Source organism: Plectropomus leopardus, chromosome 16 (genome assembly GCF_026936395.1).
Source record: "Plectropomus leopardus strain MGB_pleo_1.0 chromosome 16, ASM2693639v1, whole genome shotgun sequence".
NCBI lineage: Eukaryota > Metazoa > Chordata > Actinopteri > Perciformes > Serranidae > Plectropomus > Plectropomus leopardus.
In genome coordinates this window covers 15,336,584-15,354,720 of record NC_142191.1, presented here as the reverse complement: position 1 = coordinate 15,354,720, position 18,137 = coordinate 15,336,584, and the positions used below count along the sequence as shown (strand labels likewise).

The following is an 18,137-nucleotide window of genomic DNA, read 5'->3' as shown; positions in this document are numbered from 1 at the left end:
TCAAGCGGAATATTTGATCTAATAAAAAAAAATAATAATAATAATATGATGACCTAGTCTTACAGGCTAAATAACAGGGACCTATTTCGACTTAAAATGTGCACCAATGGTTTCAGTTGCTCTGTAAATGTGGCAAATGGTTTTCAATAAAGTTTCGCGTTTTGAAACATCATGGCGGCGTACACGGTCCCTGCAGCTGTCAGATGCTCAATAAATGTTTTACTAAAAGGCACTGTTCTGACCTCAAAGATCATTTTCAGACCGCCAGCCATTTGCACTGGAAAAGGTACGAGTCTCGTCGTCATGTTGTAGTCAGTAGTATTCAGGGTGTGTGAGATTCCGTGTGTTAAAACCGTGACTTTGCTGTCTACATTACCCACAACCTCTGGATCAGACTTTGTTGTCTTTGTTTGTTTGTACCTTCAGGGTTTCATTACATCTAAAAGAATCTAATTACTTCTGTAAGGTTTGTGTAACAATAAACTCAAGACTGTTTTTGCTGCAATGCTCAAGGTTACACTAGTTGGAGGACATGCAGTTCATCTGCACCATCCTGCTCCTCCGAGTCTCCAGCAGCAGATATCTGTGGACACTATGATCGCCTGGTTCAGTGCGGCTCCCTGAGGGAAGATGCTCAGCAGAGAGAAGTTCTCCAGCTGCTGGCTCAGCTGCAGCACACTCTGAAGAACTACAGTAACAGCATGTACTTGAACGCATCTCCAAAAGATGACATCAGTCAACTTCCAAAAGATAAAAACTCCCATTTAACAACAGATGAAAACAAAGGGGAAGGATCTTCTGCTAAGGTAAAGGAGTTATTGTGATAAACCAGATCCTCAATACTCTTTAACAGAAGCGCTTAAGCTGTTACAGATTAATTATCTCATACAAATACAATTAATGTTGTTTAGGGTATGTTTTTTCAAGGTATTTTATGTTAGCTGTCATTAAACTGACGCATGATTCTTACTAAACAGTACTACATCAAAGTTTTTGCGCTATATAAAGTCTGTATTGAATTTTTGCGATTATCATGGTGATTTAGATGATCTTTTATTGACAGATTTTTTCGTTATGTATGTCCAAATAAATACAGACAGCTGATCATACTTAACTACAATGGCATTAAGCAACAAATTTTGTGGTTTGAAATTATGATTTAGCCTTAAATTGTTGGCTACAACAAGCACAATGAAAAGTGCTCAGAAACAACAACTGGTGCAATAATTCAACAAAAGTTATCATCTGTGCAATTATGCAAATGTGAAATATTCTTTCAGCTCTTAAATGTAGTCTATATTTAAATTTAAATATGTTACACATATTGTTCATATTCTTATTGTTCCTCTTATGTATATATTTCGTTGTACACTGTTGCATCATTCACAGATGTTCTATTTCTAACTTAACATACTGGCTTCATACATTTAATTGTAGCATAAGGCACATAGTTTTATATTTTTACACACTTGAAACACTCAGCACATTGTACATATTTATAATTTGAAATATTAACATACAAGTGATAATTGCTTTTTTATTATTACTGCATTTATTTTTTATATTTTAACATACTTGGTGCTGGTACTCATTTCTACTTTCTATAATTATCTATGTTTGGCATCAGAATCTGTAATGAACCACATCTCCCCCCGGGGATCAATAAAGTTTTTCTGATTCTGACAAACCAAACATTTTGAACACATCCTCTTAAATTTTCCCAGAGCAATAAACTATCACAAAACATAAACTCCAGCCCCTTCCACTGTCAAAGTAACTCATTAACAGTTGCATGATCGATTTTCAGACTACAGCAATGAACACAAGGCCACTAGGCTTTTATAATCAACACTGTAGCTTTGACGAAACAATCTGAACTCCAGTGCCCTCACATGCTATTTTTTGCAGGTTTCAATCATTTGTGGTCTTAGTCAGTGTATGGCGTTTACTCATTTTTTTATGGAGATACATCTTTTGACATGGGTGTCGAGTAGCTTTTCTAATGCAAGGGTGTTGGTTTCATTGTAATACTGAGGGGCTGGCACACATGAAACTGGGGGGTATGGGGGACCTCCACCAAAAAATTTTGAGTTTTAAACACTTAATTTCCTGTATTCTGGTGAGTTTTTATGTATCAATTTATGGGGTAAATATCTTTTATATTTTGTCAAAGTAAAAGCCTTTTTTATAGGCCAAATCACAATATTTATTTACGATAACTTCGTGCAAGAAATCTTCACATCATGTACATAAAATCGAATGGCGCTGAGCAAACACTGCCTCAATTAGCTTGTTTTTAGCCACCTTAAAAAAGGCACACCAAAAATAAAACAATCAGTTTAAGTGTACGCTATATTAATTTTATTTTCACCGCTTTACCTTGGGTCCTGACCACTGAATCCACCCTCTCTGATATCAAATAAGTCAGACAGCCTTCTGTGACAGGGAACTGAAGCTGTTATATCAAAGCCACCAGACTCCATTGACAAAAACAGGAACTATTATTAGCAGAACACTGGAGTTGTTGGTCTACTGCGGCAATGATTGGTTAGTGTGTAACGTAAAGCTGAACAAATTTTCAATATGCAATATAGGGTACGCTTACACTGATATTGAATTTCTTAGGTGACTAAAATATATTTTGCTGCTGGCTCATCTACAGCGGTACATTGATGAGCTTACAACAATCAGCCAAAACATTAAAACCACTGGCTCATGAAGTGAATAAACTTGATAATTTTGTCAGAATGCCATGTTCTGCTGGGATACCTTGGGTCCTTGCATTCATGTGGATGCCACTTTGCACACTCCACTCACCCAAACACCGTTGCAGACCAAGTACAACCCCCCCATGGTTACGGCACTTCTCAATGTCAGTTGCCCGCCAGCGGGACAATGCACCCTGCCCACATCACAAAAACTTTGCAGTAATGGCCGGAGGAATATGACAAAGAGCTCAAGGCATCGACCTGGCCTCCGAATTCAAGGCATGGACACAGGACCTCTGGGGGGTGTCCTATGGTGTCTAGCACTAGGGCGTTGGCGGCTCATTTGAGTCCTGTGAGTTGTTAGAGGACTACCAGAATGTCCCACAAATACTCGATCAGATTGAGATTGAGATCGGGAATTTCGGGGCAAGATCGTTGCCTTGAGCTCTTTGCCATGTTCCATGGTCCATTCCTGAGCAATTTTTACTGTGTGGCATGGTGCATTGTCCTGCTGAGGGGCCACAGCCATTGGGGAGAGCCACTGGCATGAGAGGGGCACTTGGTTCACAACCGAATGCACAAAGCACGTCCTAAATTGATTCGAAGTGGACATGTCTCCTGCGTCTCCCCACCCCAAAATCTACGCCTTTGAACAAAAAAAGTATGTGTAAAAAGGCAGTGAAGAGAGAAAGGAGATACTCACGCGCAAAGAGATTCTCCGTTTTATTGCTCTTTTTAAAATATCTAAGAAAAGTAACATTTAAATGGTATGATAGCCACCATCTCTCATACCATGATATACCTCCTGCGACCCAAATGCTGTGGAGACCTTTTTTTTTTCTTTCCTGTGGGATTGTTTGAAGACTAGAATGTGCACACTTTTCAAAAAATTCTTGACACATAAAATTTTACAAAGTAAAAATAGTGTACTAGGTAGAAAATAATGAGTGATTTTGGACCTGGTTTAAAGTCTGCATGGCAGCATGGATTTGTTAAAAGCCTTTTACAGTGTGGCATCTGGACTCTCATTCCGTTATAAAGCCCCATTGACGTCTAACATATGGAGGGACTTCACAGAGTCCACTGCACTGTACTCCAGTTGTATCACTGATGGTGGCCATGGGGCTCAGGTCAAAGGGAGGGTAGGGGTCTGGGAAGTGTATTGTGCATGTGAGTTTTGGAACCGCGTAATGTAGGGGGCTGTTGTTGTTTTTAGGTCAGGGGAGCTGACTGTCTAGTATTTGGTGGTGGGAGTTGTTTTGTTGGTTGGCTGGCACAGACACATAGGGTTAGGCAGAGATTTTGGAAGGCAGCAGGGCAGACCTCCCGCTGGGCCCGTCCCGGCACCCCTCTTACTCTCTCACCGTCCCCATGCAGTAATGAGGGGATCCCCATTGTCTGGGCCATTCTTGTCCTTTTTGCTTTTGATTCGGGACTCTGACAAATACTTTGGTGTTAGGCTATCAACACCACCGCCCCCCCTCTCCTTTTGCACCTTATTTCTTGCTCTGTCTCTCACACACACACATACACACTGACTGGAGTACTTATGCAATTATTCTAGTTTGAATCAGGTCATACCGCTGTCCTTTCGGTGTCTGTTCTCCCTGTGAAAGTGCCGCCATTGTCCTCACTAACTGACCAAGTCTGTGAGGAGAGTACACTTGACTTCATATTGACCCAATGTGGCGTGGTTTTGCGGATGGTCGGCTAACAATGGGCCATTGTTTAGAGGGAGCCACCCTCTTCAAGTCAGACCTGCATCGTGGTGTCCTCTTGTCCACTGTACATCTCCAACAGGACAGTTGAACCACTTTAGACTCACATGCTCACTCTACTAACTCTCTTAGTGAGAGACACAGCATCTCTGGCTGTAGATAGATACCTTCAGACACAGTTTTCCTGAAGTCATTTCAAAGCCAGAGTGGCCATGTCCTGCATGTGAACTTTCCACTCATGTGCCAGTCTACATCCTCCTCCAGGAGGTGAGACAAGGCCACAGAGCTCAGCTAGACAGAGTGACTGAGGGACAGCCTTGTCCTTCTCCACTCTGCCGTGGCAGAATGGCTTCCAGCCACCGCTGACAATTACCCCACCATGCCAGAGGGCAGCTTGGGAAGTCAGGGAGAAGTCACACACTGTTATGCCAGAACAGACAGGAAAGGCTTGTTGCTCTTCCAGTATTTCACTCCAGCACAGGACAGGCAGGGATGCGGGGATAGAGGGATGGAGGGAGGGATGGAGGGGGTAGGGGGTGGGGGGCAGAGAGAGAGGATGGGTAACAAGTTTGTTTTTTCATTTAGTTTTCAATTGGCCATTGTCCGCATTTACCGGAGTCAAGTGCTCCTTGTGCGCTGGACACCAAGTGCAGTGGACAGTGAGTGCCGTCCCCATGAAATAGTTGCTAAATTAAATTTTAAGAGGACAAACCTTTCCATTTAGATAATTCCAAAGCTATTTGGCGTTGCCCGGTTACAGAGACAGCAAATCCTCAACCACACTGTCATTAACCTTCTTATAAAACATCTATAATATGCTTCGAGTTATCATCACATGTCATGAAGAACTGATGACACATATGTTTACATGGCGTGGGCCCCTTTTTGGAGATATTTGGCTTTACTCGATATTCTCAGCTTGGTCACACAGAGGACGTTTTTTTGAAGCAAGGACCTTTTGATGATAGGAGGCAGGCAGCACAATGACTTCCAGCAGCACCTCAATGCAACAGTACCGTATCACAATTAGCAGTGCTAAACAGGCTGCACAGACAAGTCCACTCCATCTCGTATGGAGCCTCATCCAGTCCTCTCCGTTTTGTCTGACAAATCCCCCCATTGTTCCTCTGATGATGCTTTTCTTTCGTGGGAACCCTGGCTTGTCTTGTTGATTAGATCCCCTTTGTCTTCCTCCCCTGCAGTGGGCTAGTCTGGAGAATGTGAAACCTCACACTGTAGTGGTGGCTTAATGCCTCAGCATACTTTGTTTATTAAACGATGATTCAGTCTTATATGGTAATGAATATAACAAAGTTTATGTAGGTCAACAGCTATAGCACAGTGTTTTATGCCTTCAATATGCACATCATTTATCCATTCATTTTGAATAACCAAAGATTTATGGTTAACTGCTGTGCATTATTTTTTTATGATGATGAGCAGCTATTAAAAGATTGGATGCAAAACAACCAACTTCAGTAATTTCCTAACTTTTCAATTGTTTTTTTAATCAAAGGACAAACCTGTGCTGCCACCACCACCACCCAAAGGCTTCTACATCTATGGAGATGTTGGTAAGATCACAAAATAAATGCATATCACCATTTTTGGGTTCCAGTGGCATACCAGTTACAAGGTATACCATGATATGAAAATGTTATCCTTGTACCGTGTACATTTACTTATCCATTGTATTTAAAAAGATGCAGCTGGATGAATAATTTTACCTTTATTTTAGTCATTTTTAAAACGGGAGACTTTTTAAACATACTTTAAACAACTTACATGATTTACAAATAAATAAAGCATTTGTGAACGTCTTTCTAAAATTTACAAATTTTTAAACAGGTATCTATAAATCCAGTTTGTATTTTTGAATTAAAAAGGCATAACACACATAACACGTAATCAAAACATCCTTAATCAAGACACCCATCTTGCCCAGGGTCTCGTCGTACCGCTTGTCCTTTTTATACAAGCATCATTTTGACGCTGTTACTACCTCCCATGGCAGCTCAAAGGCCAAACAACTGTCTTCCCATTTTTGGGATTGTACCTTATCAGCCAGTTTTACACTAACTGCACAAGGCAGGAATATCGCGCCATTGTTCCGCCTTGCTGCTCTGTATACAACGTTCAATTGAAGAACGGGGCAAACTGAGTTGTCTTTTCTTGAAGCCACCACGGAAAGTAGTAATAGTTTGTCAAAACTCAACAGCTGGGAAGATGGGACTGTGAGCGGGACGGGTGTGACATTATGATAGTGTGTTATGAATACGACCCACCACTGTTAGCATTTACCAACTAATTTGAAGAAGAACAGCAGCCCTAAATGCATGCAAATTGGGAAAACAATGAGATTCTTCCCCTCCCAGCACAGGTTGAGATTAGCTGCCCTATAACAGAGATGGTAAATGACTGTCATGTTATGCAGTTGTTATTGTTGAGAACGGATATTTTATATGTTGCACTAAAGCAGACACGGTTTTGTTCAACATCATGCCCATAACGCCTCTTTTGGCCCCCTAATGCCAGAACCAACTTAAAATCACACACTGCAGCGACATGATGCCACTATCATTTGGTTCTAAAAATGCAAAGGAGGCACGAAGAAGAGACACAGTAATGGCCCTATAGTGTGATCTCTGTGTAAAACAGAGCTATACACAGAATGGTGATGCGGCATAACAACGGGATATTCCTGCCTTTGACAGACAACAGTGTACTTACTCGTCCTTTATCACTATAGTGTTTTCTGTGTTAAATATCTACAATATGCCAAAGATCAGGACAGAAGTTAAGGTAATTTCTTTTTCTTTAATCCCTCTCAGGCACAGGGAAGACCATGCTCATGGACATGTTTTACTCCCGTGTGGAAAACACCCGTAAAAAGAGAGTCCACTTCAACGGCTTCATGTTGGACATTCACAAAAGTTAGTATTATCCACCCACTCTACTGTGCTAACTGCTTGTTTGACTTTGTGGAAGTTTTTCTGACTCCTCATGCGCCGGAGATCCTATATTTATCCCTCTGTTTGTCCTGAAGCCCTCCTGCTAATTGTCTACCATTATGCATACAGGTGAAATTACAGCTTCATTCAGTATTGTCACTGGGTTTGGGTGGCTGATGCAGGTGTGCTTTAAGATGTGCCTGACGTTTGTGTGCTGCTTAAAGGGATCCATCGGAGGAAACAAAGCCTGCCAAAACGAAGGCTAGGGAAAATGTTCACCTATGACCCCATATCACCGGTTGCCATGGAGATCAGCAGTGAAACCTGCCTCTTGTGTTTTGACGAGTTTCAGGTGAGTGAGTTTGTTAAAGCCTCTGTGTTTGTGTGTGTGTGTGTGTGTGTTTGTCTGTCTGCCACAAGTAGCAAACTATAAATCAACTGATATATCTGCTTTTAAACAGTACAAAAAAAGTATTCAGATCTTTTACTTGAGTAAAAGTATCAATACTACAGTGTAAAGATACAGAAGTATTGGCATCAAATTACATTTAAAGTACTTAAGTAAAATATTTATACAAAATGACCTATTTCAGAAACAAAAACATTAGATCACTAAATTATCATTAGTGATGCATTTATGTGTTCATCACTTTATGTTGCAGCTGGAAAAGGTGGTGCTAATTTTATTTGCTTTATGCACTATGGATATCTTAATAAAATAAGAATTATTATAATAATAAAAATTAATTCATTCGTTTAGTAATATTTCAAATTCATAATCTAAATCTGCAAAGTAACTGCTCCAGTGTCGGGAAGTAATGAGTTACAGTACATGTAATTAAATTACAAAATAAATGTAATTAAATTACAGTAAAGAATCAAGATGTTGATTACAAAGGGTTTACTTCTGAATATATTCTTTTTTTGGTTTATATGTAGAATATAATATGCATTCTGTTGCTTTGCATCTTTTTGCCGTGCAGGAATGCCTTCTTTTGTCGTAGCATGTTACCGGATATTTTACAGCTTTATAACCCAGTTTGCGATAAGTTACATTACTTACTATCAAAGTAAGTTAACTTAAACATTTGGTAACTTTTTGAGATATGTTCTAACATTTTTTTCAACGGGCAGTAAAGCTTGGGAACATCCAAGCTTAAGGGTCCTAAGAACATACATTTATACCAGGCAGTGTAAACTTCACAACAGCACTGAACCCTGATTACTGTCAAACTATAGTTAAAAAGTCTTATACATAATTAAGAATATGTAATATATAGAATTTATATGTGTGCATTGACATGTGCTGCAAACATTCCTTTAAATATGTGTAGCTACTGGCATATTCAGCATTCAGGGGAAACGACAAACCAACAGCAGACATGTTACAGAATAGAGCTGCAGACAAAGAGTCAGCAGAACGCTACAGGACATGAGGCTTACACTAAGTATGTTACTAAGGGGGATGCAATTTTCTAAATATTGAGGAGGACATGTCCCCACCCCAACCTCCCTGAAATCAACAACTACGGTTAGGTAGCTCACAGATCAGCGATCATAAAATCTTGAAAGAAGAGGGAAAAAATGTGATATCTTTAGTTTCTTTTGTGGGTGGCAGTCACTTCTTTCTTGCTCAAAAAGTAAGTGTTAAATGTCACACTCTGTGTACACACAAATAAATAGATTTGTCAATAACTAGATAGATTTTTTAAACTAAAATTTTAGATTGTAATATACATAAATATGTACATAAACACACAGAGGGGCATGAGTAGGTACACTGTAGTGTTTTTGATGCCTATTTACACAAAGTCAGGTCTAACATTTGAGACTATCCACTGACTTTTCTGTTTGGACAACTGGATGCTGCTGATCTTGATACCCCACAAAAACAGGACTGGGGACACCTAGTGGCCTTTTTGAATATAGCAGAACTGTATAAATTAGAAACATTTTCTCACCTTCCTTAGTTTGTAGTAGTCATTTATTAGTACGGCAGGAGTAAAATTGTGTAATTTCACATGTTTAGACAGTTTTCTGCTCTTGTTGCTTGTTTATACTCTCACACAGCTCCTTTGCTCCCCAAACATTAAAACCAAGTCACTCATAGTTTTTACATAGTGGATTTACACAACTAAAAGGCCCCTTCAGCCATTAGTGCTGCAGATCTTCTCATTATTTTACCCTCTGGTGTCAGAGGAGAGAGCCACTACCGACGCTCTCTGTATTCTCTGTAAGGTAGTTAGTCATTCACTGAGCAGAGAAAGACGTGTGCTTCTGTCTTTATCATGAGCCGGCCAAACACATCTGTTAGCAGCACAATGTCGCTCCTCTTACTGATATCATTACAGTTAATGCCAGCAGGTCAAAGGTCACAGAAGGTGCGCTTGCTCTCTCTAATCACTCTCTATGCATCTGCGAGGATCAAGAGCTGTTCCTTTCATCCTCCCGTCTTTCACATTTTAAACTGCAGGGCTGTTTGTGCATCCTCATTGATTTGTTTTGTTTGCTGTCGCCAGCTTTGCTGTTTTTGCTCGTCGACTGTTGCTACCGTTGAATGGAGGGGAAACAAGCAGACATGTGCACGTTGTTTGTGATGCATAAACAAGAGGTTGCAAGGTTGGGGGTGAGGGTGATGGGGGGGGTTTCTATACCAATCAGCATCCTCCTCCACTCAGCCATGCAAATGAGGCTCTGGGTATCAGTCGCACTCTCCTGCTTCCTTAAGTGAGTGGAGCTAGAAAGCGACTGGCGGCGGCGGGTCAGATGGATCTTATCCTCTTAAATGCTAATGACATTTCTCCATTCTCTTCATTAGCGCCGTGCCATTATCAGTAATTTGTAGCCCCCCTTCCTCCTTTTACGGCCCCCACACAGCTCCCCTAATGAATAATCGCCATTGAGAGGTTCGAGGTGGAAAGATGGGGAAGAGAGCGAGGAGGGTAGAAGAAGAGTGAGAAGAAAATGCTTGAACGTCATTGTCTCAGGGCCTCAGTCACTGTGCAGCCTCTGTGAAATTGTTCATAGGTTGTGTACATAAAGAGGTGTAACATCAAAAGAGGTTTAATTTGGCACCCGTGTGCTTCGCTGTAAACTGACAGCCGCTTGAGTAATTGGATGCTCATTTGAATATCGGCATTGGCTGACGGAGATTGCACCATTATTTTTGTGTTCCACAAGTGCTACATCAGTCCCCTCCACCTTTCTCATTCTGTGGGTACCCATTCTCTGTCCCGCTCCCCCTACTCATTCAGCAATCAATATTGCCCCTCATACTATGCCCATGTTGAGGGCACATGAATAAACAAATCTAGGTTGTATAAAAGGTCATTTTTAAATGATTCTTTTGAAATGAAAATAAAATCCTGCGGTCGGAGGAAATGGGGGCCCCTTCAGAGAGACACAGAGCCTTGGCTTTCTGTTGATTCTCATTACGTGCACACACAATCACTCACACACACACACACACACACACACACACACACACACACACACACACACACACACACACACACTAATTTGATGCCCCTAGCCACCTCTCCTTAGCAAAATCAAGGCTTTAACACAAATGTTAATCAAGTATTGGCAAGGGCAGTGGGGCTAATATGCAAAAGCAGAAGACTCTCCAGAGTATGAAAGGAGACATATGGGTGGGTATGGCCATCAGAAGTGCCTGTTATATACAGGAAAGTAGGTAAGAGGGAATGAGAGGAGAGGGCGGGACAGAAGTCCTCCTTTTTATTCAAGACGTCTTAAGCTAGGCAATGTCATGATATTATATCTTTATCATGATATGAGACTAAATATCGTGTTAGGGTTTTGGTATTTAATATCAGAAGTGTTGTCTTTTCATAGTTTTATATGCTGCATTACAATAAAGCAATGTAATTTTCTAACTAAAATTATTCTCATCTTTCTGCTGCATACTTAGTTTAGTTTATTTTTATGTCATATTTGAAGAATTATTTATTTATTTAATATAAATGACAATTTTCCTGAGACTGGCAACTTTGAGTAATGACAGAAGCCTGAAATAATTCAATTTCTGTTACAATATGCTCATCACGTATCAGTCAGTCCTCGTATTTAATCAGGCGTGTTGTATAAGTGCTGCTTTGACTACTGTGCAAAAGAACAACAGAGGTGAAAGAGAGAGAGCGAGATAAGAGAATAAGAACAAAAGTGAGAGCACTGCATTACTAATAGAAAGGTCAGAGCTATTCATTTAACGGCCAGCGACTCATAAACGTCCTTGCTTCAGTGTTGTCATTGACCTTTGTTTATTGTGAACTGATGGAAATGATGGAGATGAAAAAGGCAGCGGACAGTTGAATTGATGTAGTTACAGCCGTGTCTCGTTCATACAACACACACCTTTATATGACTTTACATGATAACAATGGGTAGAGGCTTTGTCTGCCAACGTGACCCCAGTCTGGATTCACGTTGCTCCATTTTCATCATCTTTTCTTCCTCGTTTTCTTGCCTGCGTTCGGTCGTTCTCACGTCGGCTCCGCTGATTAGCTCAGGGGCCGCTGCCTTGCCTCAACTACTTGTCCTCAGCAGAAAGCCGCTTCGTGACCATTTGCAGTCAGTTTGAGTGGTTTAGGTGTGTGCGGGTGTGAATGGCCATGACCAGACACAAAGGACTGAATGAGCACACCTGAATGACACTAATCAACATGGAGTGTTGATAGCGTGGTTTGACCTCAGACGCACACACGTGTACCGAGGCAAGAAAAGGCCAATTATATAGTACGTGAATGTGTCTGTCTTCTTCTCTGGTTCTGTTCTGTCAGGTGACCGACATTGCTGATGCCATGATCCTGAAGCAGCTGTTCGAGACGCTGTTCAAGACCGGAGTGGTGGTGGTGGCCACCTCCAACAGACCTCCTGATGGTACGATCACCGAAATCTAAGCACAGACGTATTGTACTTTTTAAGCTATTATTTATCCATTGTGTTGTTTATACTAAACAACAATGGTAGGTATGGGTGGTAGGAAGTATGAGAATAACACTGTACTTGAGCTTTTCTTTTGTCAGATTTTGCAACAACGCATGAAGTAGTAAAAGTAAAGGATTATCTCTGTAACAGAAACATTACAACTACCACAACATTAAAAGAATACTCCAACCACAAAATAATAATTTATTTACAAATTACTCACCCCGTGTTATGCTAAATTATTAAAAAGACTTACAGTTATTGTTTTTCGCATGTCTCCACAATAAAACAAAGAATTAAAAAACAGAGAGAAAAGAAAATTCTTGATGAAGGGATTCATGTTTAAAAACAGCAAAACTATATCAAAACATCAGTACAACTCTTGTACAACTTATGCAGTACAATCCAACTCATTTATCCAGTTGTATTTTCAGTACATCTTAAACAGGCATATTTACCAAAACCTTATTATTTAAAGCACTTCTGTATTAAAAGTCTTACAAAACACAGCAGAGGAGTGTACCTGGGCACACACGTGTTTTAAATAGTACGGTTTTAGCAATTATGCACGTGTTTAAGCATATAACTGGATAAATGAGACTTGGATTAAATTGCATGAGTTGCGTGAGATTTTTTAAACTTTTGTTTTGGCTTAGCTTTTTTGGATTTTTTTTAAAATTTGAGTTATGGGCAAGAAATAAAGTTTTTTTCCTGAATCCAATGTAACACTGGGTGAGTAATTGATATAAAAAATGTTGTTTTATGGGTGGTGTAGTCCTTTAATAGCAACAACAACACATCTGGAGCCTTCTGTTCATACCCTACATTAATTTTGTCTGTATTAGAGCATGTTTTCTGAAAGTTTACAGATGGGCACAAAATTAAGCAGTATCACGACAAATGATTGGGTCAGTTTAGCATATTTCAAGCCAGACACAACTATAGAACATGACAAAGACATTTTAAAAAGCGGCAGAAAGGAAGAAATCTGTATAGTAAAAAGAAATTATACAATGTATTTGGCCTCATAGACCAGCAGCTTCCACAAATCTTCCTGTGTTGAAATGTACATTATTACGACCTACTCTGACATCTCAGTGTTTGCTGTCAAAAACTTGTGACTCTGCCCTCTCGTGCCACCTACTCTCTAGAGACCAGTGGCCATGTTTTCAGCGGCTTTTGTTCCCCCGTAAGTGGCTAGCTGTTTGCGACAGGTAGCCACTTTTCCAGCAGTTTTGTGCTGCAGAATGTGGATGTTTTTATTGACAGGTAGCTATTTTTCCAGCAGCCCTTGTGCTGTCAACTGTGGGTGTGTTTTAGTGTCCAGTGACTGCTATTCCAGCGCTTTTGTGCCATTGACCGTGGGTGCTCTCTAGTTTGTGGTGGCCGCATATCCAGCAGTTTTTGTGTCACTCAATGTGTGCTTTTTAGCGACAACATTTCCAGCAGATTTTGTGTCTTTGAATGTGTGCTTTTTATCAACCACATTTTGCGCAGCCGTACTTGTTTTTTTTTTTCGTGACCCTTGACCGATTTTACAGCAGCTTTTGCGCCACTGAATGTTCATTTTTTTTAGCCACCCATCACTGTCCTTAATGGCCTCACAGACCACCGACATCTACAACTTTGCCTCTGTTTAGGCACATTATTACGACCTCCTCCTGCAGAAACATTTGGCCCTCTAGTGCCATCTAGTAGATGTATCTATGCCAACATGGGACGCATGGAAGTATGTGGGCAGTGATGGTTAAAATGTCTGAAATAAACCTGTCTATTTTTGTATGTAAAAATAGTATAAAAGAACCTTTACATGCAAGAATGAAAGGAATTCTATCTTCTATAGAAAGCTCAGCTCAGAAGGACTACGAAGGCAAAAGGCTAACAGTAAAATATTGTCCAACAATGCCGTAGCCCTGAAGCTCCTTTCAGCTACACCAGTACAGCATCTGCCTGCAGCTGAAATAACAAGTAATAATCCTGAAACATCAAGGTTTGCTTCTCCTCCTCTTGAACCAGCACACTTCACCGCTACTTTACATTTGTCTATATTATCACTTAATATTTACCTTATACTTGAAAGAATCAATTTACAAGACCACACCAGCTATTTACTGTTAACAGCCAAGAGGAAAAAAGAGGAACATTTGATACAACGCTCACTTTTAGAGACATGACACAACCTTTAAACAGGCTTTGATGTTGCATTTACTGCCAGCTGAGCAAGGTTGGAGAAAGAATGAGCAAGGCGGTGATTAAGGTGGAGATAAATTCATGATGTGCTATCTGACATCTTTCTTTTACTGGGAAGACGTTGAAGCCTCAAAGTGGGTAGGAAGTGGATGGCAAAAAGATGGTTCTCGTAGACAAAGACACGCGTCTCTGATATTTACTAGCTATTAAGAACAAAGCACCAAACCATGCAAACTTGATAGAGGGCCTACTTGGTATTAATTACATGGTAATGGAACACTGAAAGCCATAAGAGACAACTGGACATGAAAGGCATATATTTCACATCTTTATTGATGTGGAGATGCCGGTATCAAACAGCCGTTGATGTGTTTGGAGGGTTAATTTAAAGATAGGTTTTTACTAGAATGGCTAAAGTAGAGTTTATTGTTTTTATACACTAATAGACTTTAATGAGATTGAGAGGGATTTGGGGGATAAATGGTGTATTTTTTTGAGTGGAGCAGCCTCACTGCGGTTTACATTAATGAACTAAAAGGGACAGTTCACCCTCAAATCAAAAACATATATTTTTCCTCTTACCCGTAGTGCTATTTATCAATCTAGATCGTTTTGGTGTGAGTTACCAAGTGTTGTAAATATCAGCTGTAAAGATACCTGCCTTCTTTCAAATATTACAGAACTGGATGGCACTTAGCTTGTGGTGCACAAAGCATCAGAAAATGAATTTAAAAACTCTACAGCAATTTTTCTTTTCAGAAATCCTGTTATCACCACATCACCACACAGATGGAGGCACGCATCTACTGGTGGCTCACTTAGCAACAAGAGCTAGCTGACGTTACAGCTCAGCCGAGGAGGAGGCCATTAATGTTTACATCTCTTGCTTTCACAACATGAGCCTCTCGTCCATGAGAAGATGCATGCTTCCTTCTGGGCAATGATAATTTGGGCAGAGGTAGTAAGAATGATATAAAATAGTTCCTACACGAAACTGCTCACAACAAGATCTGTGGATAATCGTCAGTAACGGGGTCATGATTTTTGAAAAGTGACATGCTGTTGAGTTTTTCAAATGTGTATTATTGGTGCTTTGAGCACCACAAGCTGAGTGCCATTTAGTTTCATTATTGGAGAGAAGGCAGACATCTCTACAGCTGATATCTGATATTAATTGATTAGATTCCCAGTAGTACATTTCCCTTTCAATGGCATTGTCACATCTATCTGTCACAATCAATAGTACAATGACATTAGAAATAGTCTTACAAAATGAAAAACAGGTAGCTCCTGTTGTGATTTAGCACACGACGTCCTTTGCTGTCTTAAAGGAATACTTAAACATTTGGGAAATTCACTTCCTCATTGAGAGTTTGGCAAGGAGATTGCTAACACTCTCATGTCTATACTGTAAATATAAAGTTGCCATTATCACCCAGTTAGCCAAGCTCAGCACAAAGACTGGAAACAGGGAGAAAGCCAGGCTCCATCTAAAGGTAACAAGATGCTCAGACAAATTAACTCACTTATTAACACATTATATCTTGCTTGTTTAATCTGTAAAATAACCATAAGTGTATAAAAGAGTGTGATTTTACAGTCGGTTATATGGCAGACTATCTTTAAGAATTTACTACTCATGGTCAAGAAATAGTCAGGGCCACAATCTTTTGTAAAACCACAACTGATCATTTATCAGCCCAGTTACCAAAAGCAAATATTGGCACAATACATTTGCAGATCTCTGTTCGAGTACAACAAACAACAACAGCGGCTGTTTTTTAGCAACCAGTAGTAGCTTTTCCAGCAGCTTTTGTGCCACAGAACATGGGTGTTTTTTGAGTGACCGCTGGCCGCTTTTCTAATGGCTTTTGTGCCGTCAACTGTGGGTGTGTTTAGTGTCTGGCTGCTTTTCAATTGGCTTTCGTGCTGTTGAATGCAGGTGTTTTTTTTCGTAACCCACTGATGCTTTTCTAGCAGCTTTGTGCCATCGAACATGGGTCTTTTCAAGCGACACTTCCCTGATTTTCCAGCAGCTTTTACTGCGTTTAACACTGATGTTTTTAGTGACATGTCGCAACTTTTTCAGCAGCTTTTGTGCTATCAAACATGGGTATTTTGAACCCAAACACCATCTTTTCCTAACTATAGGTATTTTTTGGGCCACAGCATTGTTCTAAAGATGAAGTCTCAATGAGTCTGCTACATCATAATCTAAAAATTTCACATATCCATGGTTTGCAAAAACAATACCAACTTTTTTTCTAGTGATCGGGTGCAATTTTACATTTTGGCTTGTGTACAGACCAAACACAAAAGATACAACGTGGTATTTAGTGAACTTTAGAGGTGCTTTAGGCTTTGTTACCATTGAACAGGGTCATGATAATTATTTATACTTTTTTATAGTCTTTGTGCTTAGCTGTTTCCTGTCCTCCTTTCTTTACAGTGCAGACATCAGATTAGTATTGATCTCTTGAGAAAAAACTCTTGGACGAATAGAATTGTATGTCCCAAAATACTGAACTATCCTTTTAACCTTGGCAATAGTCATGTCTCACAGACAGCACAGTCCATTACAGTATAGGAGTTATCAAGCAAGTGTGTCAGGTCCTACTGTAAGCCCAAACATCAACAACGGCCGCTTGTTTACGTCCACAGCTGGAGAGAGCTTAAGCCTCGCTGTGTGTCTTTGGGTGTGTGTCTTTGTCCATGTTTGTGTGTGAATCCCTATCTGTTTTATCTGTCTATCAGGGATGCTACTTCAGATGTAATTTGTTCCAGCCGAGCTAATTGAAACATCTATTCAGCGAGCTGCTGTGGACATTGTCCGGCGCTGAAAAGGCGACAGTCCTTTCTGTCGCCACCATTGTTTGGGAATGTAATGAATTTTATGTTGCTGCCGCTGCCGGTAGAGAAATCCATTTTTCTCTCCTGGTCCCAGTCCTTTTGTCGTGCCTCCCCACCCATCCTTCAGTTCATCAATAGCCACTTTATCTGCCAATCTGCGGCGAGGGAATGACATTATTAGGAGGCTAAACAGCAGCTCTAATACAGGCCCTCCCCTCCTCTTTCAGATCTGTACAAAAACGGACTTCAGAGGGACACCTTCCTACCTTTCATCGACGTGCTGAAGGTAGAGACAAAGTCATCCCTCTCTCTTGTCTTGTTAATTAATTCATTTGTTTATCACACACACATAAACACACTCGCATGTCCGCCTCTGTCCCTCTGTGTCTGCCTTTTTTTTGCAAGTTGCTCTTTAGTGGTTTGATGTTTTCTGCTTCCTGGATGCCTCGCACAGTGTCACAAAGCTGTCTTTGATCATACCAGGGCACAGTGAAAGACTCACAGAGAGAAAGGTAGGGAGAGATGGAAAGCGCGTGAGTGAGCACAGGTAATGTGAATAGGAGATGGGGTGAGACGAGCTGAGTGACTGACCCAGACTGCTTGCATTTCAAAAGTAAAATGGGGGGAGGGTGTGTGGTGGGAGAGAGCAATGGAGAAGAGAGGAGCGATGCGGTGGTTAGCATTTCCAGCGAAAAATCTACTTTGCAATTTAAGCAGGTAGCATCATTATCCTGCCTGCATCTCAGATGATCATTGATGTGTTTGGAGTGATC

The 18,137-nt window shown here is 40.5% G+C and overlaps 1 protein-coding gene and 1 long non-coding RNA gene across 2 annotated transcripts in view; one reads left to right on the top strand and one right to left on the bottom strand.

Moving 5' to 3' along the window:
• The first annotated feature begins 132 nt into the window (after positions 1-132).
• afg1lb (AFG1 like ATPase b) overlaps positions 133-18,137 on the top strand; it is a 36,780-nt gene continuing 18,775 nt past the window's right edge. Inside the window, exons 1-7 of the mRNA XM_042504067.2 lie at positions 133-286; positions 514-806; positions 5,943-6,000; positions 7,258-7,359; positions 7,602-7,729; positions 12,177-12,276; positions 17,592-17,650. Of these exons, the coding sequence (XP_042360001.2) occupies positions 172-286; positions 514-806; positions 5,943-6,000; positions 7,258-7,359; positions 7,602-7,729; positions 12,177-12,276; positions 17,592-17,650 (855 nt within the window). The 5' untranslated portion in view covers positions 133-171. The remainder of the gene's footprint in view (positions 287-513; positions 807-5,942; positions 6,001-7,257; positions 7,360-7,601; positions 7,730-12,176; positions 12,277-17,591; positions 17,651-18,137) is intronic.
• Positions 11,694-18,137, bottom strand: part of LOC148186858 (uncharacterized) — a 100,343-nt gene continuing 93,899 nt past the window's right edge. Inside the window, exon 4 of the long non-coding RNA XR_015779043.1 lies at positions 11,694-12,292. This is a non-coding gene — a long non-coding RNA (uncharacterized LOC148186858). The remainder of the gene's footprint in view (positions 12,293-18,137) is intronic.